This window comes from Oxyura jamaicensis, chromosome 11 (assembly GCF_011077185.1).
Source record: "Oxyura jamaicensis isolate SHBP4307 breed ruddy duck chromosome 11, BPBGC_Ojam_1.0, whole genome shotgun sequence".
Lineage (NCBI taxonomy): Eukaryota > Metazoa > Chordata > Aves > Anseriformes > Anatidae > Oxyura > Oxyura jamaicensis.
This window is the reverse complement of record NC_048903.1, coordinates 619560-644336: the sequence shown is the minus strand read 5'-3', so window position 1 is coordinate 644336 and position 24777 is coordinate 619560. Positions and strand designations below refer to the sequence as shown.

General features: G+C 55.6%; 2 protein-coding genes across 4 annotated transcripts; both read right to left on the bottom strand.

The window, feature by feature from the left end:
* Window positions 1-2418: 2418 nt before the first annotated feature.
* ELMO3 (engulfment and cell motility 3) lies at window positions 2419-11586 on the bottom strand. 3 transcript variants are annotated; one of them, XM_035336590.1, is made up of 20 exons: window positions 11431-11586; window positions 11301-11341; window positions 11054-11126; window positions 10924-10974; window positions 10284-10453; window positions 9336-9435; window positions 9081-9232; window positions 8198-8276; window positions 7533-7583; window positions 7180-7302; window positions 6867-6998; window positions 6463-6567; window positions 5932-6040; window positions 5565-5701; window positions 5290-5453; window positions 5075-5187; window positions 4748-4852; window positions 4363-4445; window positions 3924-4004; window positions 2419-3132 (listed from the first exon to the last, which is right to left on the bottom strand). In XM_035336590.1, exons 1-20 carry the CDS (start codon window positions 11506-11508, stop codon window positions 2920-2922), a joined length of 2160 nt encoding a protein of 719 aa, XP_035192481.1. In that variant the 5' UTR covers window positions 11509-11586; the 3' UTR covers window positions 2419-2919. The 3 variants fall into 3 exon arrangements, with proteins under 3 accessions (XP_035192481.1, XP_035192483.1, XP_035192482.1); XM_035336591.1 differs by lacking the exon at window positions 2419-3132 and adding an exon at window positions 3148-3783 and having other exon boundaries at window positions 3881-4004; XM_035336592.1 differs by lacking the exons at window positions 6463-6567; window positions 6867-6998; window positions 7180-7302; ... (7 more) ...; window positions 11301-11341; window positions 11431-11586 and having other exon boundaries at window positions 5565-5657.
* Window positions 11587-11771: 185 nt separating this feature from the next.
* E2F4 (E2F transcription factor 4) lies at window positions 11772-24770 on the bottom strand. Its single transcript, XM_035336731.1, has 10 exons — window positions 24597-24770; window positions 23701-23810; window positions 23270-23431; window positions 22738-22781; window positions 19974-20035; window positions 19334-19619; window positions 18390-18581; window positions 17194-17241; window positions 14433-14477; window positions 11772-14085 (listed from the first exon to the last, which is right to left on the bottom strand). The coding sequence occupies exons 1-10, from the start codon at window positions 24768-24770 to the stop codon at window positions 13970-13972; spliced, it is 1239 nt and encodes a 412-aa protein (XP_035192622.1). The 3' UTR covers window positions 11772-13969.
* Window positions 24771-24777: the final 7 nt, after the last annotated feature.

The window sequence follows — 24777 nt, the reverse complement described above, 5'->3', positions numbered from 1 at the left end:
AGGGGGGATGGCCTGGAGGGGCCTTTCCAGCACGGGGCCCTCGCCGTGTCCCCTGTCGTGGCCAGGCCTCTCCTGGCAGTGGTGTGTGGCAGTGCCATCACGGATAGGATCCCCCCCAGGCCACCAGCAGGGGCAGGGGAAGCGGTTGATCCCCCGGCCACAGCTCGGGGATGGGAGGTGAGCGTGTGCTTTGCCCTTCGTTATCTCCTTTCCTTGGCAGGAGGCGGTAGGGCCAAAAGTTAAGCGGGAATTTTTGAAACGTGGGCCTTCTGCCACCCTGCCCAACGCTGGAGGACATTCCCAAGGTCCCTCCTGACAGAAGGGGCCAGGAGGAGCCCCACACCGCTCTTCATGCCCTGCAGTGCCTGTGGGAGCTCAGCCCGATGTCCTGCCGCTGCCTGAGCAAGGTGTGGGCACGGTGCTGGCAGAGGGCAGCTGCTGTCCAGCGAGGACAAGGGGAGGTGACATCCTGTTTGTACTGCTCGAAGCCCTCAAAGCGAGCTGCCAGGCACGTGCAGAGGTGGTGGCCTGCATTGCAGCAGGGCAAAGCTGAGCGCAGGCATGCAGTGACAGTCGTGGGGCTGGCTGGCGGTTCTGTTTGTCATCTGTCGCCCTCTGCCCAGGTTCTCCACTTACCAAAGCTGAGGTGGCTGCCCCACAGCCTCATCTTGACCGATGAGGGAATCACAGAGGCAGACGCCTTTCTGCAGACTGCAGCACCTCAACATCCCTGCCTGTAACAAGCTCACGCACCCGTGGGGGTTATGGAAACTCCTCTTCTTCCTGGCAAGGTGGGGAACGGGTTGAGCCTGGGCAGGCTCCGAGGCCAGGACAGCTCTCAGAAGGCATTGCAAGCAGCTGAAGAACTTGGAGGTCTTCATGCACAGAGGGGTCAGCACGATGGATCTAGAGCACTTCCAAGCCCAGATGCCCCTGCAGGTGTCTGTGCAGTCACAGTTTACAAAGCAGGCAGAGCTTTCCTTCATTCCATGACCCTCAGCTCAGGCAGCTGGGGAAGCACTCCTGTCTGGTGGCCTGCAGAGCAGGGCACGGCTGGCTCTGAGCTGTCTGCACACCAGGTGCCTCTGGTGCTTGCTGGACGCCTTGTTCTTGCTGTCTAGCACTGAAACCTGAACTACTCCAAATGAGTACATAAGCAGCTCCCAGCTTGCACAGCCAGGGCACGCTGGGGATGCTGCTGCATAGCACAGCAAGAAAATAGCTTCTCGCTGAGCCTGCTGCTGTGAAAGTAAGTTGCTGTTAGGGACAGAGGATCTGCTAGGGACAGAAGATCTGCTCTTCACAAGAGAGAGATTTTGGCTCTCAGTGTCCCCAGGGTGCTGGGTTGATGGCCCCAACAACCCTGTGGAGGCCAGGAACGCAGGGCCCTGCCTTCAGGTCAACCTGGGACAACCTGCAGTGCTCCTAAGGCCATTTCCAGCCTAGGAAAGCTTAGCTGTAGCCCTATTGCCACCTTGCTCAGAGGTGACTCAGCTCCTTGCCTGCTCTTCTACTCAGCAGCAGGAGCAAAATCTTCCTGCCAGCCTTCCTACGTGGTTCGTAAAGCACCGAGCTGTGGATTCCAGGATGGCCTTGTTTCCTGCAGTGTCTTCCATGCCTGGTGTCCTAGGAGCCACCCAAGGCGCTGTTCTCCAACAAGTGCTTTGTGTGGGTCCCTTCTGGTGTGTGTGGGCAGAAGGGCAGTGTGCTGTCCCTGTCACGTCCCCTTGTAGGCTCTTTTGCCTGCATTCCCCAAACCTTCAGAAAGGACGCCCAGAAAGGACACGGCCCTGAGTTCTCCACAAGTGTTTATTGTCCAAATCTGCAGGAGACGGGGGAGTCAGAGCCCTGGCCACCCCAGCAACGTGCAGTTACAGTGCTTAGACAGCCATAGGCTCTCAGGCTGCACCCTTGTTACTACCACACCCATTGGAGAAGCTGTAGGCACGAGGAGGTGCAGGGCACCGGGGTGGGAGGCGCTGGGGGCCGTGGAGGAGGTAGCTCGTCGTATTGCAGTAGTGCAGCAGCATGGCTGAAGTGTGCAAGTATCCACCGGGGTGGGGGAAGGCACCAGGGTTAGCACGAGCGGCTCAGTGCTGCCACAAAGGCACTGGGGCAGCGAGCCTGTGCCCGTCTGAAATTGTGCTGGGGAGAGGGGTACTCGTACCCTAAACAACCTCTGGGAGCATCTCACCACCCTGTCCGGGACTGGGAGCGCTCGCAGCAGGGAGGAGGGGAGCAGAAAAGAAATCTTTCAGTGCAGAAGTGCCTGGCCTGTCCATAAGCAAACCCGACCCTGCTGGAGAGTGCTGGCTGCTCATCACACCTAGCAGCGGGCCTTTTCTAACCCCTTTTTAACCCAGGAGGGAGCCTCTGCCCTGAGCAGCCGTGCAGGGGAAGGTGGGGCTGTGCAGACGTACCGTTGTAATGAGGACCCCCCAGCGGCCGCAGCGCAATGCCTGCACCTTCACTCCTCCTGGTGCCCTTGCCCTCTCTGCCCAGCAAAGGGTGGGTGCGGGGGCAGCACCAGCACAGAGGGGTTCAGCTGGGTAGGGAGCACGTCATCTCGCCTGCCTGTGGCAGGGGAGCAGAGCAGACAGGTCCCTTCCCTCTAACAACGGTTTGCTCTGGGATGCTGGTGAGTTCTGGCTGGGCAAGGTGCAAGTGTGGAAGGGGGACAGGCTGCCCTGCTCACTCACAGCCTCCAGCGCAGGAGGGGGACGGGCAGCGCACACCCAAGCCCTCGTCCAGCACCTGGGCTCGTCCCTTGGGGGCAGGAATGGGGGACAGAGCCTGGAGGAAGGGTTTTGCTGCTGGCAGGCGACAGAATGATTCTAGCTCCAACCACCGCAGAGCTGAGTGGGGCAGCCTGCAGAGAAAAAGGGGGCAGGGAGATGGGGCACAGGGCGATGCAGAAACTCACTGTTCTGCATGGCTGAAGTCATAGCAGAAGTTTAGGTTGCTGGGGGGCTTTGGGACAGGAGGAGGGGTGTCGGGGATGCTGATGTTCTCCAGGTCCAGGAGCCGCAGTTTGAGTTCCATCGACAGCAGCACATCGAGGTCTGTCTGCGTTCGCTCACTTGTCATCTCCTTGCCCAGGAGCACGTTCAGCCCATCCGTCCAGAGGCAAAACTGGGGAAGCAAAGGAGCTCAGGAGAACCTCTGGGCAGACAGAAAACCCCCATCTCCACCAACTTGACCCAACCCAAGGGCAGAGCTGCCCTGCCTGGAGCACCTCCTTCCCTGTCACACTCTCCCTTCCTTCACGCGGGCTCAGGGCAGCTCGGTCCGTGAAGCCACCAGCACCATCCTCTCCCTCCTCACCCCAGCCGAGCTCCCCGCCGTGCTGGGGAGGCCACCACCTTCTGCCTGCGGTCAGTGGGGGACCAGCTGGCTTCTCAGCGTGTCCCTCAGCGTTACGCTAGCCAGCCACCTACCCCCGCCCTGCCACAGCCCCTCGGAGCTCCCCGTCCGACCTTCCCAGCCAGACTGGGGCTTTGTTCATCCCCTTATCTCGCAGCTGGCCAGAGAGCCGCAGTCCTCGCATTCCTGCAGGACCACGGCCACGCATGCACAAAGATGTTACTGTCCCTTTGGTGTTAGCTCAGCACGCTGGCTGGAGGCCAGGGGAACCCCAGCTCCTCTGGGCTATGTAGGGAAGGGTGGGAGCAGGCACTTCCCCTCCCAGCATCACAAGTCACCCTTCAGTGTCCAGTTCCAGGATCAAGCCAGCAACTGCCAGCAACAGCCTCAGCCCCTTCTCTCCTCTGTGCTGCCAAGAGCACCCAGCGCCTCTGAGGACCAGAGCACTGGAAGCGCTTTGCAGAGCGCCCCTCTCCCAAATCCGGGGGAGCAGAGACAGGCCCTCCCTCGCCTGGTCTCCCTTGGCAAGGAGATGCCATCCCGTGGCCCCTGGAGCTCACCTCGTACCGCGTGGGGGCAATGAAGTTCAGGCAGTATTCCTCCACATCATACACGATGGAGAAGGCGAGTTCCAGGACATCCTGTGGAGAAGGAACAGGGGTTAGGTGGGTTCTCAGCTGGCTTCGTTCCAGCCTGGGGTGGTTCACAGCAGCAGCTGCCTCCCAGTCTCCTCTGCAGCCTGGAAGACCCAACAGGTCTCCAATCTCAAGCCACACCAAAAGCCTGTCACGCACTAGCCCAGCTGACGTCCTCCAGAGGCCTCTAGCTCCTGAAGGAGGACAGCTAGTCCTGGGTTCTGGCCAGCTCCCCGGGCTGGCTGTGCCCCAGAACACATCTGGGGACATGCAGTAGGTGCAGAGTGACAGTGGCAGCGGAGCAGTCCGTGGTGCGCGAGTGGAGGGAGGGGGGCATGCAGCAATGCAGGGTGGAGGTGCTGACCTTGTTCTGCTTCCCAGAGCTCTTCTCCTTCGTGTGTGGACACTCCTTGCCAATAAGCAGCGCCTTCATGTCTGCCACAGGAACTTGGACAAGCAGAGGAGCTGTGAGTGCCCGCTCTCCTGCTTCCTCACCCACAGAACCACTGCCGTGGGCAGGAGTCATCCTGCCCCACACCATGAGGTGTGCCCAGTGCTCAGAGGCCCGCAGAGCCCAAGCAAGCTCGAGCTGCTCCACAGTGCCCTTTCACGAGCCAGGAAGCCCCACTGACATTTTCTCCAGCCCCACAGCACCAGCAGGACCTGGGCTAGACGTGTGGCACCAGGGCAATTCCCACCTTACAGCACCCCGAGCATGTAATAAGGGAGTCTCTCTCCTCATCACCTACTTTTCTCCGGCAGGCTCTCGATGGGGGGAGCTTGCACCCCCTCCTCCACGTCCCCGTAGTGCAGCACCTTGTGGTTGGGTGACAGGCGGCAGTACCACAGCTTATCTGCAGCAGAAAGGCCGTAGGGGAACGCTCAGCCCCCAGCTGAGATCCCACTCCCGGGGGGATGGCGCTGCCCCCTCAATGAGCACTTCGCTCAGTGCCGAGGTGGCCACGGTTAATTGAGGTGGCTGCGGTTAATTGTGACCTCCCCTGTGGCAGGAAGGGGCACGTTGTCCTCCTCTTTGCCCATCCCCTGCCCAGGAGCAGGCCGGGGCTGGCACTCACCCTGCCTGCGGCGGCTGCTGATCTTGCGGAAGAGGGTGCCCTCGCAGAGCCGCAGCAGGCGCTGCTGTCGGATCAGCTCCAGGAGCTCCGGCTTCAGCCTCTCGCGCAACTCCCTGGGGCAAGAGCCAGAAGAAGAGGAGCACGGAGCCTTCAGCAGGCACTCACTGACCCCACCACCCCTCGGAGGGCCAGCTCCCTGCCCGCAGCCCACTCACAGCACGGGCACCGCCAGCGTCTCCTCCTGGTGCAGCCGCTCTGTCTGCCGCAGCTTGAGGATCTCGCTGTAGTTCAGTGCGTTCACTCTGGTCTTGAATAGCTCCAGGGAGGTGGGCTTGAGGGACAGGGTCCTGGTGATCTGCTCCCGCACCACCTGCAGCACCTGGGGGCACAGGATATCATCCCCAGTCTGGTGACGCTCCTCCAGAGCCCCTGAATATGCGCACACCCCGTGGCCTCAGCTCTCGTTCAAGACCCCAGCAGTTCCCGTCACCTTATCAAAGTCCTCCTGGGTAGCGCGCATCTCCTTCCAGGTCTTGTTCACCAGCTGGATGCAGATGCAGAAGAGCTCTTCAAAGAAATGATCCTGCCCGAAGAACATAGGGTAAAAGGCCTGAGCCGTCTCCGAGCCTGTGGTGAGAAGGACAGACAATGCCAGACTCCCTAGTTTTTCCAGAGAATTTCAGCATCCAGGAGAACCTGGGCATTTCCTAGCCCTACCTCCCCTTCCCTGCTGTCAGCCACGGCAGAGCCTGGTGGCCCTGCTGGACAGGCACGCACGCGGCCCCCTGCCGTGTGTCCCCACTGCTGCGAGCTGGGAGGCAGCAGGGCAGGGAGGGGGACGGGCCGGGCACACATACACGGCTCTCCAATGTGCAGGATCTCGCAGAGGATCAGGGTGAGCTGGATGCTGCTTCGAGCGAACGGGCATTCGTGTTTGTCTTCACGGCTGCTGTTCTCGAGGACGAACTGAGGAGAGGGTCATTGCCTCATGTTACACACGCCACAAAATCAGAGTGCTGTCCCCGTAGCAAGGCTCAATCTCTCTGTGACCCTCCTGCACTCCCTAGCCGAGCTGTTCCCACCAGAGCTGAGCTGTTCCTAACAGCAGCAGTTTGCTCTGCCCAGGAGTCAGCCCCAGCGTCCTCCTTCCCCTGCCTGAGCTGAAGGGAGGAGTTAATCGGAGGCAGAGCAGGTCAGAGGGTGGCTAACACCCTGCATCCACTGACTGCGGTTTTTGAAATTGAAACAGGACAACAGTAGGACACCAGCTCAGAAGGGGTATCCTTGCCCAAGTGTGGGCAAGGACAGGTCACTATGAAGAAAGGAGAAGAAGCTGGAGATCCACCAGCACCTCTCTGCTGGGGAATTCTCCAGGAGAGAGCACGCACCCGGCTGTAGGCGTTGGGGGTGTGCCTGGAGAAATACAGCATGTTGTCGAGGGCAAGGAGCCCCGGCGGGGCCCGGCGGAGGTCCTCTGCTGGGTTGCTGTTGTTCTGGAAAGACACAAAAGGAGGCAACTTAGCAGCTGCTGCTTTCTCCTCCAAGCAGCAGTCACCCCGATGCAGTCCAGGGGTTTACCCTTCCAAACAAGGGCTGCAGGAAAAGTAAAGGGCAGTGATAACAGTCCCGGTGGGGCACCCAGCTCCACAGCACTTGCTGTTTAGCAGCGCAGAGGCAGCAGAAGGGAAGCACCACACAGCAGGACCAAGAAGGACACCAGGCCCAGGGGACACGCTGAAGCTGGGCAGTGGAACCAGCACGTGGCTGGGGAGGGGACAGAGGGCGGACGCACCATGAAGCCCAGCTTGCGGAACTCCTTGGCACACAGGGATCGCCGGCGCTCGGTGCTGAAGTTGCTGGTGGGCGCCTCACTGTCCGACTCGAAGGCAGCTTGGCGCAGCGACTGGAGGAGCTCCCGCTGTTCCTGGAGGGACAGCAGAGGGGAAGGACACCAGTGGGAACCGTGCAAGCAGGTTCTCCTGGGTTGAAAACCAACAACGAAAGCGAATGTGCTGGGAAAGGGACACGCCCCAAAGGCAAACCTTCACCCGCCTCTACTTCCGCAGGAGGAAGCAGGGTCAGACTGCAAGGAGAGAGCTCCCGACCTGTGAGTAGGGATCCATGGAGGTCCTCATGCGGCGGTCATGCAGGTTGAGGCTGACGGACTGCAGCACATACAGGTAGTGGGCCATCTCGTCCCCCAGCGGCTCTGAGCTGTGGATGATGTTCTACAGGAGACTGCGAGTGAGCGGGGTCGCCCAGGGTGCTGCTCCCGGTCCCGCCAGACCGAGGGACCAAGAGCCAAAGCCCGGCGGGCTCAGCTGCTGGAAGGGGCTTTAGGAAGCGGGCAGCTCCCCGCAGGGCTGGGTGCTGCACAGGCACACACAAGGGCGCAGAGGCTGGGGGTAAGGACAGGAGGAAGCACAGAGCAGACCCTTGTGTGAGCACTGCTCCTCACCTTGTGGATGAACTGCCTGATGTTCTTCTCCCTCAGGTACTCCATCATATCCTAGGGGGGAGAGGCTGTGAGACATCCCCCAGCTCACCGCACAGAAAAAAGCAATGTTCCCTCTACAGGCCCTCATCCCTGCTATGCCTGGCCTTGGGCCACAGGCAAGGGAAGAGGCAGTCTCAGGAGTGACACCGGTGAACAGGAAACCTGCCCTCAGCTTCCACCGCCCCGGTCGGCAGGACCAGCCCCCCCCGTGGGGCTCTAACAGAGCCCGCCAAGTTATGCCAGTCAGGGAGAAGAGGCAGAGCAAAGACACCAAATGTAAACACCTCTGGGACCTCCTCACAGCATCCCAGAGCAGGCAAAATGCTACAGCAGAGGACCCAGCCGCCCAAGCCTCCTGTCACAGGGGAGGGAATGCCTGTGCTGTGTCACTGCCTCCCAGCTGCACCAGGCTCTGATCTGAGCCACCACGGTCCCTGTGACAGCACCGGCCCTGGTGCTGTTCTGCCACCTGAGATCTCGCATCCCCCAGCATCACGCCACGGGGTGTAAAAGAGCAGAGGGCTCTTGGCAGAGGGCCCCCATGACGGGTGCACCGTTGTGCTCGGGTCCCCAGTGCCCACCGCCCCCCAGCCACCCGGCCCTGCCCACCGCTCGCAGCCCCTCACCCGCCGCTCAGCGTCGGTCGCGGCCAGCAGCAGCGCAATCAGCAGGGCCATCGCCTTCAGCTGCAGCTGGGCGTTCGTCCTGAGGAAGGAGGGGGAGGACAAGGATGAGAAGAGTTGGCAGCTGCGGTGACTGGCACAGCCCTCTGCCCCCTTCTCTGCTGCACCCCTCCAGGACCCGGAGAAGGCAGAGCCATGAGTGAGCAGCTGCTGACAGTGGGGCCGGGGGCGAGACGCTCCCAAAGCACCCGCACATGGAACTGACGCTGCCCTGGGCACATCCGTGGGTGCAGCTTCCCAGGAGTTCTGGGGGCACTGACCAAGGAGAGCCTACACATGAAGCTGCAAGTGTCTGCAGTGCCTCTGGGACAGGGGAGGGGACAACACTGAGGAGCCACAGGAACAGCCAGAGTGGAAACCCGGGGCAAGCAGCAGGCCTGGGAGTCCAGCAGGAGTCCTGGACACAAGCCTTCCCGTTTTCTAGAATGAAAAGCTCAAAACTGAAGACATGCATAGGTGTAAGGAAGAGGGAACACAGAACCTGCCTCAGCTGTACTGCTGCTGTTTGTAAACACACTGAGGAGAGGGAAAGAAGAGCCAATGCCAGAAGAAAGGCAGTTCAGCTAAAGAACAAAAATATCCGAACAAGGCAGGCAATGAATGAGTCCATGAATGAATCCAACCTGGACATGGGACAGTTTCCAGAACAGTCCAAGCCTCCCGCAGCACTGGTGCAACAAGGACAGAGGCTGACCACCCACAGAATGTTTATGAAGGGACAGTACAACGTAGTGCTAAGGATAATCAGCAAGACCCCAAAACCCTCCCCCAGTGCCACATTCCCGCTGGCTTTCGGATGCAGAACAGCGCTCTGGCAACCACTTACACCTGCAGGTGGGTGAGAAGACGATCCACCGTCACTTCTTTCTTGACTAGGTCAAAGAGGAGGCGACTGCTAGGTACCATGTTCTCCAGGATTGACAAGGAGAGCTGCTGCACAGAGGCGTCCATCGCGTTCATATTGACGTAACTCACTACCTACAATACACAAAAACAGTCAAAGGCAAGCTGAGCCTAGGTAACAAGGGCAACGAGGCATCCCCAAGGCACAGGCTATGGAGTCTGCAGACAAGCTGCTTACCTTTTTGATGAAGGCTGCACTGAGAGTCTCCCAGGAAACGAAATCGTGCTCCATCAGCTCCATGAAGGCCTTCAGGGTGTGAGCCAGTATCTCCCCTGAACTGCAGCAACAGAAAAGCAAACTGGGTGAGGATGGGTCCAGATACCCCAGTCACCACGGTAAGGTGGGAGCTGCACATCAGGAACTAGAAAAGCAGGCAAGTGAGCATGAGGATGAAAAGAACAGAAAGAGAGAATGTTGGGTAAGAAATGAGACTCTCGCTTAGTCATCCCAGGAAGTCGAGGCAGGGGAAGTTCTACAGTTTCTGGAAAGCTGCGTTACCCTGGCACACCAATCATGCACACAAGTCCTTGGGAAACCCAAACCACCCCAAATCCCACCCCCCTACTTCCAAGAAACATGTGCTTTGTTGTGCGATTTTAGGTTCCACTCCCAGATGAGATGCGCTACCACACTGTGAGAGGACCGCGTCAGGGAGGCACCAGTTTGGCAGTCAGGTTTTTCTCAAGCTGCCCGCAGACCTCTTTCAGCCAAAAACCTCGGGGTAGAGGGATTATTGGGGGTGGCAGACGGGGCAGCAGGAACGAGCAGCAGCAGGAGGCCTCCTGGTAGCAAAACTGGTAGTGCTGCAGATCACGAAGCCAGAGAACGGATGGGAAGTTCAAGTCTGAGCACATTCACAAGGGGTCAGGCCCGCAGGCAGGGGACCTCCGCCTGGCTCCCGGAGCGCAGTGAGAAAGCCACGTACCTGCAGGGATCAAACCTGCAGAGCCAGGCACGCTGCTGCCAGTGCTGCCCTTTGTGCTGCAGCACAGGGCCTTTGGAGAGAGCAGCCAAAAGGAGCAAGAAGCCAGGAACACGAATGAAGCCCAGCTTGGAGCTCATACAGCATTAGCAAGGGAGAAGACAAGTCAAGAACTGCAAGGAAATTCCCCTCCTGATACTCACTCGTTCCCTTCCTCCACAATATGGAAGATCAGTTTCAAGCCGTTCCTGTTGATGAACTCCTGAGCAAAGGTAACATCCTGGGAGAGGCTTGCAAGCTTCTTCAATGAGTCAGTCTTCACATCCACGTTGTTGCTCTGGATCCCGTTGTATAACCTCTCTGCTTCTTGATCCTACCAGGAAGGAAAGAATCAAGCCACAGGGGCTCGTCGAAAGACAGCAAGAAGCTCGGAGGCAGAGGCTGGAGGAACTTAAGTGTAAGTTTTGGAAGGAGGCTCAGGCTAGAGCAGCCCCAGCAAGGAGAGGACCGAGACAGAGCGATCAGAGCAGAAACCAGCAGGAGCTGAGGAAGTCAGGCCAGCACGACACTAAGAACACTTGATGAATCTGCCCGTGCATCCAAAGTGCTTCTCAAGACTATTTTGTTCTCTTCACGCTCCCCCAAGCTCTACTGAGGGAGAATGAAGGTTGAGACAGGTCTACCCGCGTTATTTCTGCTGGGTCTGAGGCACCAGGAGGAGCTGTCATTAGCCAGAAGTCACCGAGGGAGGCAGCAGGGGCTCGGAGGGCCACATCGCCCCGCGGCAGGGAGCAGCGGGCAGACCCCAGCGCCCACTTTCGGAGAAGGAGACAGGGGATGTACCGGAGACGTGGTCAGCCGCAAGATGCTCCCGTTCTTAATCTCCCCGCGGTTCTGCGAGGAGAAAGGGAAGCGGTGAGGGGACATGCGGGGCTACCGGGGCCGGGTACCGGGCAGGCAGGTGGTCGCTCACCGACTCGGTGATGTAGGTCTGGCGCCCGTCAGCGTACTGCAGGGCGTAGCGCTCCGCGTTGGGCAGGCTCCACCTGCGAGGACACACAGCCAGGCATGGAGCCAGGATGGTCCTGGCCACCACTACCCGGCATAACAGCCGTGCCGTCGTGGTCACGACCCGGCAGGACGTCGGAGGCCGGTCACCACCTGGCACGACCCGGTGGGCCACCACGGGCCGGTGACGGTCCCCATGTCACGATACTCACGCATCGCAGACGTCCTTGAGCACGGAGGCCAGGGGCTTGGTCTGCGGGCGAGGGAAGGGGAGAAGAGGGCGGCGGTGAGAGGGCGGCAGCGGGGCCGGGGAGCCGGTGCTGAGGGGGACCCGGGCGGTACCTGCTGGAGCTCGATGAGCTGCGGGATGGCGCCCACCATCTGGATGGCGATCTTCACCACGTCCTTGGGCGGCGGCATGGCTCCCGCAGCCGCCCCGGCACGGCACGGCCCGCCCCGGCTCCCCGCCGCAGTTCCGGGTCGCTGCCGCCTCCCCGCCCCTGGGAGGGCCCGGGCCGGGCCGGGAGGCCCGAGGGGGACGGAGACGGGCCCGGGCCGCTGCCCCCCACCGCCCCCGAGCAGCGGGTCCGGGTAGGGGGCCCGAGCTGGGGCCGCCCCCGAGCGGAGGCAGGGCCGGGGCCGTGGCAAACCCGCCCCGGGACGTGGGGAGCAGCAAGAGGCTCTGGAAAGGGGTCGTTTATTCACTCAGAGAACAACTGTACAAATATTACAGGCAATTTTCTTTCCTTTCAGAAAAAAAAAAAAAAAAGAAGTATAAAAATAATCTTTATATATGAATCAAAGTTCAATCTGTTACTGTAAATCTTCTCTACAACTCTTTTTTTTTCCCAAACATCGTCTAACCGACGGCAAACATTAACACTTGGAGGGAGAGCAAAGGTCGGGCAGCGCGCTGACGAGAGCTCTAGCTACGCACAAGCCGCGGCGCCAAGCTAACGCGCGAGCAGAACCAACAGTTTTTGGGTAGCTTCCATGCAAAGGAGGGAAGGCTGAGGAACTGCTGCATGCGGACGCAAAGTTCACCACCCACCCGGTCTCCGTCTCACCAGTAGTAGCTGCCCACTGCCATCTAGAAACTAGAAAGTGTCCAATGTCGTCTGCTCCTACTGAATTCTTCACGATTCTCCTAGAGGATGCTGGTGCTTCACACCACGAGCTTCCCACGCTGCAGAAGTGAACAGCTTCTGGAGGAGTCCCACAAAGAACATAATGGCACAAGGAGCCGCCTCGGGAAGAGAGGTCCCAAGCATACGCTCTTCTCACCTCTGCAGGCTCCAAGGACTGAAGACATCCCATTGACATCCCAGTTACATCCCTTACTGCTCGTGCTCCAGCTTTTTTTGTGGTTCACACATGGCGAGCAGCTAAGCAGAAGTCAAACATGGACTGGCCGTGCAGATGGCTGCAAGCTCTCTCTGCAATGCCCAGCCACGCTTCCTGGCCCGGCCTTCTCTTCGGCAGTTGGCTGAGCAGGAAAGGCATGACAGCTGCTACCGCTGCGTTGGCAGGAAGATGTGCAAAACTGACGACAATCAAATGCAGGATCTGACCCAAAAACATCGGGGGCTTGCAAAATATAACACAAATCCATGAAGGATTTTTACTCCAATAAAAAAAATGCACAGGGTCAAAGACTGATCAGAAAAAAACACTCAAGAGCAGACCTTCTGTTAACAAAACAATTAAGAGAATCTCAGGGAACAAATGATGCAGAGAAAGCAACACAGTGGGCAGCAACCTGCCACAGGATCAGGAATTGGGAGCACGGATACAGACACTAGAGGAGCAAATTCAAATATACAGAAAGCCTGATCCTGAACAGATGCTAAGAGGGGAAAAAGGCGGGGGGGGGGAACAAAACACTAGTTTGATGACACCTATGTATCTTGTCACAGCACAGTACTACTGAATTGTTACTGCTTGGTTGCCTTTTAGACAGTTGAAGGCTCAAGTGCAATGGTTGGAGAACAGTTATATGCTAACATGAGCAGGGTCTGATGTAGTTGGAGTACCTTAAAGGCACCAGCTGGAGCATTCTTATCCTTTCAAGCATCTCTTAAGAAAAAACAACAACAATATTAATACTGGCACACCTTCTTCAGCCCTGCAGAAACAGCACAGCTGCTGTACGAGGAGCTGGACCCCCTGGGCTTGTGCATCAGCAGACTGGTGAACTGACACCACAAGAGAACCAGTATTCCTACTGATGCAAAAGCAGAGAAACTCAGCTCAACTCCTGGGTCCTACTAAGAGGAACAGCTGAAAAAAAAAAAGTGCTTTTTCTTGTAAAACATACTAGCTTGGTCTGGAGTCACTGGAAGAAATGGACACTTTGGTGCCGTGTTTTTTTCCTTGTTGTCATTCAAAATATAACCACCGCAACCTGAACCACTCGCACTGAACATCTAGCTAATGACATCCGGACTTGTGAACTGACCACACAATATTAGGGCTCCGTGTAGCAGCTAGTACCTAAGAGGTGCAAAGTGCCTCTAGGAGTGCAGGAAAACCAAGGCATGCAGATTTGAGGAAGCTCGGAGAGGCACATGGGCAAAACTCTACAGGTGAGCTGGGAGCACTCAAATCACAGACCCTTTGAAGTGAGGCCCAGGATCCGGTGAAGAGAGAGGTGCAGCGAGGCGAGTTAAGTCAAAGACCTTGCATGTGCAACACAGGAAGAGAAAGAAGCTACAAGGAGGCTCCCGGCCTGCAAGTCCACATCTCTTGGTTCTGAGTCCGTATGAGAGCATCTCTGAATCACTCACTCGTTGAGCTCTAGCACAAAAGGAATCCAAAAATAGACACTTTCCAAAGTTACAAAATGTTCTGTCTTTGCGAGGCTCACAGCCGCACTGAGAAGTCAGAGGTTAAGGACAGGCACATCAAAGAGGTCACAGACGCCTTCACTCTCATCCAGGTTATAGATGTAGTCGTGATCTCCAGGAGGAGGGGAGAGGCGGAGCAAGGGAGCAAACACTGGGAAAGAGAAGCCCACAGTTGGTTACAAAGCCCAGCGCACCCACACCTCACCCACAGTTGCCGTCGGACACCAAGCCATGGGGCTGTCCCATGGCCCAGGGAGTCCACCCCACGTTGAGATCTATGAGGTTGCTTCAAATCAGCCTTGAAATGCTAGAGACGGGCTCTTCTGGTCCTCACACATCGCCCAGGGACTGGCAGGACAGTGAGAACAGAATCTGTGCCCAGAGCCCAGAAAAATGAGAGCAAGCCTGCATTCACAAGGCTGCCAGCTGCACAAGATCACACAAAACTAGTCTTCTCCCCCAGAAAGGCCACGCCGTGAGGGGAAAACTCAGACTCACCTTCGGATGACATCAGCTCTTCCAGCAGCTCAGAGTTCATACATTCTAGAGGAGAGACAAGCACAGTAAGCAACACACGCTGCTTTACTGGTCTGTGCCTGGGTAGTTCCCCACCCCTCCCAGCCTCTTTTGGTCCCCACCCTTGTTACTCTTTTTTTGCTGACCCAAAGTGACCATCAGGCAGAGCACGTGCAGGTAGCGAGAGGAGAAAGCGTGGGCCTCCTGCATGGGCAAAGGGAAAGCTGCACATCGAGACAATTCAAGCAGCATCAAAACATTCTGCGGGAGCTTTCTGCCTGCTTAGCTCAGCCATAAGCCAGTCGCTTTCGTATGATGGGCTATGCTTTATCCCCGCACTGCCACGCTAGCTGGTGGCCCTGAACTCTTCCAGAGGAAACTCTCCAAGATGCGTCTGAAAGTGAGCTGGTAAAGCCTGACACGTTCATGGTCATCAATTATGCGCTGACTTTACTGGAGCGGGGAAAAAAAATGAAAAACAAATGAGCTGTTCCAGGAGCAGCAGAACTAATCAATCTCTCCAGTTTCCTCCAGATTTGTCCCCTTTGTTCCCCCTAATTTGCTCCCTTTGTTCCACAGCTGTGCTGTGGCTAATCCAGCAATACGCGCTGGTAGATTGGCTGGCTGCCCACTGCCAAACAGAATAACATCTGAGCTCTGCACATCCTTCCCTAATGGGTCATTAACTGCTCTCCCCTCTAAGTTTTTTATAGTTTTGTGTGGGCAGTAATTATCTCCAAAATGTCATTCCTTCCTCCAGTGTTGTTCATCTTGGCTGGCAGGTTCACGAGGCACTTGAAGGGTAGCCAGACGAGCAGCCAGATAAAGCATGTGCAAGTCGATCTCTTTTCTTAAAGAGGTGTTTGAAAACAACTTTCTGAATCCCTTTCCCTCTTTGCCAAGTTAAATAGTGAAGATCTAACTCAATCTAGCTAGGCTGACGAGATACTACCCACACTTGAAATGAGCTTTCAAAGAAACCCGGATGAACCCATCTTCAAGATGCTTACCCATAGCAGGCTGTTCCTAGAGGACAGGGACCTACCTGCCTAACTCAGTGTTGTGAGATGAGGGTATTTCAATTGGAAGTGACTAGACAGGAACGATACCAGCTTCAAAAACAGCAGTTAAATACAGAACCTCTATTCTCAGATCTTTACAGGGCTGATAATGTAGCGGGACGTGCATGTGTGTATTGAATTTCAGTTTTTTTCAGGATACAAGTGTAAAACAAGCAGTTATTAAGCGTCCATTTAAAAGAGACAGAAAACCACAGAGAGAAAGTAATTCCAACACAAAACACTAAGGAAGAATTTTTTTGCAGCTTAAACTGCGTAGCCTGAAAGCAGCAGCCAGTGACAGAGCACTGCTACTACGATCACACTGACTTGAAAGAGGCCGCAAAGTACGCTGCAAAGCTCATTTCTCTGAGCTCTTAAGTGTTGATTTTTTCCAGTGCTGAGCTTCACCACTTTCCAGTTCCATTTTGCAGAGCTTTCACTGGCAATTCAACAGCACATCATGGTTAAAATCTGACTATGCCACGTTGCACCTTCCTTCACTCCTAGACCTGTCCTTTCCCACTCCAAACCGTGAATTCTCCATAAAACGACAAACATTAATGGAGACAGCAAACCTCTCATTTTTAATAGTGTTCACGTAGTACGGTTTGGGTTAAGCTGTACCTTCCATATGGGCTGGGACCCTGCAGCAGTTTATGTTTCACGTTGCACGGTGTCAATTTTACTCTTCAGATGTGTTCAGTCATTACCAAGACCTCACCCACTGTCTACAGCAGTGGGTGCTCCAAGAGCTGGGCTGAGCGTGAAGGGAAGGTGCCCTCCGGCTGACCGTGGAGCCTGGCTCAGGGCTGCTAGCACACAGATCAGACGGTTGCACGTGTATGGCCTTTGGAACTGTGGTTTTTAAAGCTGCACTTTCACAAAGCATCCACTAGAGCACAGAACTAGGGACTCCAGGGAACAGTTGTGACATCCTGTCACCACCACAAAGTGCTTGTGTGCACTCAGCTCCACGTGGCTGCAGGGCTAGGAAGTATTTTGTCAGCAAAGGGAATGACTGGGGTCTAAATGTGCAAATTTAAAAACAAAAAACTTGCCCAGTTTAGGCTTATACTAGACCAAAGTCTTGCATCCTCTCCTGCCCTTACTTAGCCCAAACTCTGTTCCACCACGAAGCAGTGATACCAACTCTCCTTGTGTCAGAACACCTGACACAAGTAACAGCATCCCCGCCCCTACTGCTCCAAAAAGACTACAGGAAGCACTGAGGGATGTGTCAAAGAGAGAAGATTATTCCCTAGATTATGTGCTTGGATTAGCTTCAGGTAGGCTGCAATTGGAACAGGACTAACAGGGATTTGTCTGGTAGCTCTAGATGGTGCAGAGAAGTTGGAGGAGCAAGAAGTTGGAGAAGGAGCATGGGAAGACAGAGCACAAATTAGCGCTGGCATGGTGCCTGGAAAGCCCTCATCTACACGCTGGAGGACAAACTTAAAGGTTGCTGGCAACAAGAAGACAGAAAAATACATATACAAAACTGTAATTTTAAGGGCGCCCTCTACAAGTGGAGAGCCAGCAGCCACCAGCTACCACAAGTACCTTACAAAACCACATCCCCAAAATAATCCAGGAGTGTGTAAATAAAACAAAACCCTCCCACGTCTGTGGGTGGATGGGCACAGGACAAGGCTGTGATCAGGGAGTGAACATACCGAACATACCTCTCGTTGGATCAAACATCTCTGACAGCTCTTTGGGAAGCTCCAGCACTGCAAATACAAGCCCAAGGGTTTGCATCATTACATGAAGTGTCTGACATGCTCTACAACTTAATCACCTACGGCCCAACCATACTTTCAGTCCTTATGCACCCAAATCATCCTTACCAACCAGAAATTCTGCTCCCACACCCCAATGTATGGGGTATGTATCTGCAAATGTATCTGCAGAAATGATCAGCAACAAAAGACTTCAGCTCAACTACTTTAAATAGGTACGTGGGAACCCCAGGACGTGGATGCGTTATCACAGTCAGCAGCTTTAGAGTAATAGCCTGTATGCAAACTTCACTCTGCATCAGCTTCTGTGCAACACCAGAGGCCAAATTCCACAATCAACACTACTCCAAGATGGAAAACAGACTGCTCACAGTTCTCTCAGACAGGCTGGCAGAAGCGTGAGAAAAGAACTACATGAGCTACATTTGAGCAAAACTTCCTCTCCTAAACGTGACACTTGAACCTTGCGTGTTTCTGCAGGGAAGGTAAGCTTTGGGGCGTTACAGCACAGTGTCTTACCCAGGCAATGCTTTTCTCTCTGGGGGTTGGCCTGCTCTTTCCCGGCATAAAGCTAAAATACTCCTTGTTTAGAGTCCTTTTCATCTCACCAAGCACATCAGGAAGCTCCCCAAATTATACTGGAAGATCATTAGGACTACAAGATCACTAAAGATAGATAGAGTATTTCTGGGTAAAGGAGAAAAACAGATTCAAGAGCTCTCCTGAAAAGGAAAACATCCCACAAGTTACAAAGGTACTGTTACCAAAAGCTGAAACTTCTACAGCTTCGCAGCCTCACACCTTGGGCCTGGCACTATACAAGGGGCTAAAAGGGAATAATCCAACACAATACGGCACAGACACATCACGTGAGTGTCCCTTGTGGCTTTCCTGGTACTAGTGTCACGGGGAATGGCATGGTATAGACATGACATTGTCAGCTCCTCACGAGCTTCCCCAGCACCCTCATGCAGCTGGCTCTCCCTCACAGGAAAACACCTCTTCACTCCTTGCAGGGCCTGGCTGGCAGTGAAAGCAGAACGGAGTTCAGCTCATTTCCCTGGGCTCAGCAGCTTTCCCCTCACTCCATGCAGCACTCTTGGAGCGCCGCATGAAACGGGGGCACGTCGCATACTCACTTCCTGTGGGATCGGGCTTGATCGGCTCAAAGGAGGTAGAGGGGCTGGGTAGGACGGAGCTGCTGTCCAGCGAGGCAGAGGACTGCAGCGGCTGCGTATCCAACCCGGCCGTCTGGCCGGTGGACGCGGGCACGTTGCTGAGGGGGTCAAGGTCACCGCTGCTCTTGGACTCTGCCACCGAGACGCTGCATTCTGGAAACAGACACACAAGAACGTCATCTCCGAGCAGCCCCCAAACCAGCAGCTACGGCACAGACCAAACCCTCGCTTGCAATGCTGATCAAGCGCGGGGAGCTGCAGAGGAAGAAGGCTTTTTGATTTCACCCAGCAAAAACTCCCAGGTCCTGCAGCAGCTCTGCTGGAGAGCAGTCTTGGTGGAGCGCACCCCCCACGGCAATCAACACAAGCCACACGCTAAGCTACACCCAGGAGAAGGGAAGTTACTGCCCTCCTCCTTGGGGCTGAGGCTGTGCTTGAACACCGCGTCCAGCTTTGACCATCTCCCACTTCAAGAAGATGTGGAGATGATCCAGCTGAGGGCTACCAACACAGGCAGGTGTCCAGGACGTGTCCTACAAGGAAGGGTGGAAGGGGCTGGGCTTAGTCAGGCAAAGAGACGTCTAAGGACAATCTGAGAGCAGCTTGCAGTTGCAGAGATGATGGAGCACAGCTTCTCTGTGGTGCCGAGTGACATAATATGTGCAACAGGCACAAGCCGCAGCTCTGACAAGCCCAGATATCCATAAACAATTCACTGAGAGGGTCCTGGAAGAGCTCACAAAGGAGACAGGGATCTCCATCAATGGAGGCTTTCAAAATTTGGCTGGACAGAGCCACAACCGAACTCACCCAGTGTTTCTGACAGCCATTTTTTTCAAACTAAACATTGGACCTGGGACTCAAGAAGGCCGTTTTACAAACTTTTGCTGTAACCCCCCTCTCACCTGTGCTCGGGGCTTTCTGCGCAGGAGGGCTGTGATCCTGAGTGCTGGAAGGTGTCGGCGTAGAGGGCTGGGTGCTGCTGGGAACGGATGCCTCCTGGAAGTGGGCAAGCGGCGGTATCTGTGGTTTCGAGGGTGCAACTGCCTGGCACTGAATGAGGTCTTCAGGGGGAGGGACGGGTAGTACGACAGGAGGAGAGCTCCAAGCGTCCTTGTTTACTAAGAGAACATCGATTGGGCCACTTGTGCTCTTCAGATGGATCTGGTATTTCTTTTGCCCATTTGGGCCCTGAGAAAAGCCAGAAGTGAAACACAGACGTACACTAAGAGCCGCAAGACATGCGGTCCGGACAGCTCAGGACAGCTCCACACACAGCTCCCGTCTCAGCAGCTCTCTCCTGACCCTCCCAGAACTACCCTTCCTTGTGGTGGTCCTGCAGTAACTCACGTACCACCAAACAAAGCTTCCTGGCAATTATTTAATATCTGGAGCCTTCCTTGGGTTGCCAGTTCCTCCAGCTCCATCAAAACCAGGACCACCAACTCCCAGCCTGGTCAATCCAGCAACACCCCCCCCAAAACACACACACACACACCACGCTCTACCCGCTCTGTGCCCTCAACCCACGCGTTTATCACTCACCTCAGGGATGGGAACCTCCAAGCGCGTGCCTGACGGGGCTCGAATTGCAAGGAGGGTGTCACCTGCGAAAACAGACTGGTTGGAACTCAGTGGGCACAAACTGTTCTGATGGAGCACACGCCGACAAGGAGCCCCTCCTCAAAGCCCCTTATCTCCTGCACTTCCCAAAGGTCTTCCCATTTACACCCAGCCCAAGCTGCTGAGGACATCGTACAGCTACAAATGTGCCAACTGCCAGGGGCACAAAGGAACTGTGAAGTTTCTCCCAAAGCAACCCTAAAGAGAAGTTCAAGCGTTTCAGCAGTGTCCTTAATGGGACTAAATTGTCTTTCCCCGTGAGGAAACACTGGGGCCGGCTTAAATTCACTCCGAAGAGCATCTGAATCCTAAGTGAAAGACCCTCCATGCTGTTGTCACAAGGTTTCTGATTTGAATCGTGAAAAAACAGCAAGCAACTCGAAGAGCTGCACTGCCAGCAGAGAGCGTGGAGCTCGGCCCAGGGGCCAGGCCGGTAACAGCACAGCGGCCCCATTTCCCTTGAGTACCAACACCCCAAACCAACGCTCCCGAGCCTCCACCAGCAAAAGTTGCCTGGTGCTAGCTGCACGGCGATGCCAAGAGCCAGGCTGACCGACAGTAGCATTCACTGTCATGTGATCGGTATCATATCACCAAGTTCTGCAGCTCCCTGAGATCAGCAGCCCTAATAACACAACCACAGCCGAGCAGCTTCCATTCTGGGCTTACATTTAACAAGAGAAACGCAAAGAGAGAACTGCCAGTGCCGGGAACCCGAGACATATTCAGACCGAGCAGTTAGAAGCTTTCACTTCAAAGGTTCAAGCTTTTGTGCGGTTCGTGTTCACACTTCACTGCTATTCTGCATTAAGCTTCACTTGATAATTAATACAGAATATCCCCAGAGCAATGAGAGAGCAGACAGCAGCAGAGCACACCCTTTAGTTTCAGGCAGGCAATCGGAGGTCAGATCAGGAAAAGCAGAGGGATTAAAAACACCACGAGATTTGTCAGTAAGAGGAGATTCCTTCGACAAATCTGTACTTCAAATAAGTAACGTTAAAAGACATTAAAAAGGCGTAACAAAGCTCAAAGATACGAGCTCAAGGTTCAAGACCCGTTAGCCTCTACAACACAGGCACTGTGTTTCTCTCTCTTGATAGCGAAGTCCCAAATATTTTCACAAAACAAAACAATCGGTGCACAGCGTGCTTCCATTTCCTTTTTGATTCCCAAGCACATCACAGCAACAGATGGGAACGTTACGTCTCCCAGTCACCCTGAGCTAACACACCCTCAGTTTTCGTTTTTAAAATCCAGATACCAAATCCTATTTGACAAGAGTCCAAGCAGGGAAATCTTCAAGTCCTAACTCGAAGAAAGTGAGTTTAAAAGCCGTAAATAAGAAAACAGAGATAAAAATCCAGCCTTTAGCACTGTTCAGGAACACAAGGGGCCTGACAAAGAACCTCTCCAAGGCCCAGACATTTGCTGTCAGGGGGAATCAGGTGCCCTATATAAAGCAAATTCATACAGCAAATCTGGGCACACGCCAAAACAAAACATTGGGAAAACACGGATCAAGCCTCCGTTCCACAGGATTTCAGATCTGCCCTGAGTAAGATCTCATCCTCTCTGCACTTTTTGGTGAGGTCTGGCTTCAGACGCAAACTGGTTTAGAGAAACAGGTGCAGCAACATGCAAAACACTCAATCAAGCAAGCAATAATCTGTCTGCTGGTCTCCAGTAAACTCCTACAGGCTCTCACGAATTATCTGGCCCCGAGCACTGTCAAACTGAAAACACGATCCCTGCCCCCACGGGTGCTAACTTGAACCAGACGCAGCAGCCACGCGAGGGGTGGCACACGCGAGTTATTAGCAGGAGCTCGAGCAGGATGACGTCTGGTGAACAGGAGCGCAACAAAGGCAAAGCTGAGAAACAAAAGCGCAGGGCAAGGAGGCAGCTTGGAAGAGGTGAGGAGAGTCAGACGAGGGCGAGACGACACACGGCTGGGGAGGGCAGCTCCAGTCTCGTACTCTCTGAGGCAAGCAGGCAGACGCAGGCTGCGCGGGGTCAGAGGGACGGCGCTCACTGAAGCAGAAAGCAGCTACGACTCCATGCCACTAGCGCTGAGAACAGCTTTATTCTGCAGGCTGCCATATTGCACGCTGCCCACCGGGGATTTTCTGGGTCCTACAGATAGCATTGCAACTGCTAGCAGAGAAGAAACAGAATCCGGTGGGGCTTTCTTCACTTCTGCCCCACAGAGACAGAACATACGGCTTTTTGTACGGGCACCTTGCAACTCTGGCAAGGCAATACAATGGGGTGAGGTCACAGCACAAAGCATGTTCCCTTCTGCCCTGCTCTTTGCCTTCCTGTTGGTAGAAGCCACGATGCAGCTGAGGTTCTCCTTTTATGTTTTTTTTTTTTACCTGCTTACAGCCAGATTTCTACCGTAAACTTTTCTTATTGCTGGGACTGATACCGTCTACCCAAGCCCTGAAAATAACAACCTCCTGCCCCCTCACATCTGATGGCGACAACAAAGCTACAACTCACAGATTCCCAAGCCAAAGGACGGCATCAGAACTCGCACCACGTTCTGCGTGCTGATGGGCAGCCCATGCTCGGACCTAAATTAAGATCTGCTGCCTCCTCTTCCTCAGAGAAAGGAAAGCAGCAGGCGTACACTGGCAGGACCACAGCATTACATCTTTATGATGCAGTACAATTTCCTCACCTGTGAAGCACTTGCAGATATCTTCATGTGTCACATACGCTAACGTTTTGAAGGTTAAGGAGAAAGGCTGCCGTTTCCTGTGAGGACAGGACTCAAAGGGCACCTGGCGCTTCCTTCCTGAGCACAAGCAATGCCATTCCCAGCAGGCTGGCCGTGTGAGGTCTGCAAGCCTCAGAGCTGACAACCTAGGACAGCAGACAAGCTGCACGAGCAGCTCCGCGCTCAAGTAGCACCTGTGGCTCAGCCAGAAGCAGTTTTCTCACTGCAAACATTACAGTGCCACGGAACTTCAAAAAGCCAGGTGACAACCGCGGGTGCACAACGCATCCGCTGCTCCACAGCGCTGCGTGCCCCGCAGAGGAAGCTGGGCAGAGCTGGGAGCAGCCCAAAGTGGGGCTCTGCCTCTTGACCCTTTCAGTGCAGGTCCTCCAGCAGCGCAAGGTGCCCACCACCCCTGCAAAGGGCAGTGCCAACCCAGCCCTCGGGCCTCTGCTGTCCAGCCCGGAGGAATAAGCAGCTGGCAAAAGGATATCGATTGTTCTGCACGTCTTCTGTAACGTTTTTGATGCTCTGCTGAACCCACATCTTCTGCTGCTCCAGCTCCTGTTCCCGCTGCTCCAGGTCCTCTATGTCTGCCTTCAGCTCGATCAGTTTGTGAGCTATTTCACGCGTGTTGCAGCCAGGACCCACCCCTCTGTGCGGAGGGAAAAGGAGTGACATGGATCAGCTGATGGAGCGTCCAAAGCAGCCCCAGCCTCTGAGAGGCTGCCACCTCCCTTCCCACCACCTCTCTCCTATGCCATGGCCAGGAAGCCTCATCTGAACCCATTCCACATCCCCTACCACCTTCCAGCTCAGCGCCATTTGGTGCATCCTCCGACCCCCCACAGCCTGCCAGGGCTCTCTCCCACCTCCAGCACCATAACAGGCATCTTCTCAATTTAGACCTTCTTGGTCACTCACTTCCACTGGATACTGTTCTTTGACTTCTTCTCAATCAACCCAATGCCTTCCAGGACATTCGTGATATCGTAGATGCGCCGTTTCTGTCGCACAGCCAAGGTATCTGCAGCCTGCAAAGTAAGTCGGACACTTAACTCCAGCCTCTCAGTCCCATTTCTCTCCTTCCTCCCCGCCAGATTGTTTCCTGACCAAGCTCTCTGCTCACCACCTCACACCTCTTTTATCCCAGCGCCTCAAGCTACAAACATTGTTCTCAATGGCACTATGACCATGAGAAGCCGCTGCCCCTTTGTTCCTGCTCTTATCAGCAACTTCCCCGCTAATCACAAATCAAATTCCGGCATCCCACTCAGGGTGGCTGCAGAAACCACCGCTCCTCAGCGGCAAAGCGGGGCTGGAAGCCACTAGTCTGGCAGCCAAATGATGCAGTGCTCCTTCAGGATAACAAGGGATGGGAACAGGACGAGGAACGCAGAGAGCTGTGTGACTGACAAGAGTTTAGCAAAGCTGACATCCAAAACCTCTTTTCTACCCAAACCTGAGGCCATCGGGGAACCAACGCCTTATCAAGAGGCAGAGCCCTCTGCGTGGAAAAGCCCACACGGGGCTGGCAGCAAGCGGGGACGTAAGGGAGGAGCTCCCGAGCAACCCCGGCCCTCCCTGCCCTGCCCCCGGGGCTGCTGCACGCAGCACGGCACCAGGCGGTGCCTCACCCCACCACCACCTCAGCCGGCACCGGCGATGCCGGCGGCACCGCACACGGGACAGCCCGCGCAGAACCGCCTCTCCCTCCCGTGCTCCTTGGCAGCGGCAGACCAGCGAATCCCCCTGAGGGAGATCCCGCCCCCCCCCCCCCCCCCCCCAGCCCGCCCCGTCCCGGCGCCCCCCGCCCGCACCAGCTTGAGGTCCAGCACGCCGTCCTTGGCCTCCTGCAGCAGCGACACGAACTTGGTGGTCAGCAGCCCCAGGCTCTTCTCGTGCCGGCTCGGCGCCCCCGCCCCGCTGCTCCCCCCCCCGGCGCCGCCGCCGCCGCCGCCACCCCCGGGCGGCTGCGGCCCGCACTCCGCCATCTGCCCG

Coding starts and splice junctions, on each gene's coding strand:
- E2F4 (XM_035336731.1), bottom strand. CDS start 24,770: ATGGCGGAGTGCGGGCCGCAGCCGCCCGGGGGTGGCGGCGGCGGCGGC. Junction 18,582..19,333: donor GCAGAAAGCCCCGAGCACAG/GTGAGAGGGGGG, acceptor GTCTGTTTCCAG/AATGCAGCGTCTCGGTGGCA. Junction 14,478..17,193: donor GATGTTTGATCCAACGAGAG/GTATGTTCGGTA, acceptor TCTCTCCTCTAG/AATGTATGAACTCTGAGCTG.
- ELMO3 (XM_035336590.1), bottom strand. CDS start 11,508: ATGCCGCCGCCCAAGGACGTGGTGAAGATCGCCATCCAGATGGTGGGC. Junction 10,975..11,053: donor AGACCTACATCACCGAGTCG/GTGAGCGACCAC, acceptor TTCTCCTCGCAG/AACCGCGGGGAGATTAAGAA. Junction 5,702..5,931: donor CCTGCACATTGGAGAGCCGT/GTATGTGTGCCC, acceptor TTCTCACCACAG/GCTCGGAGACGGCTCAGGCC.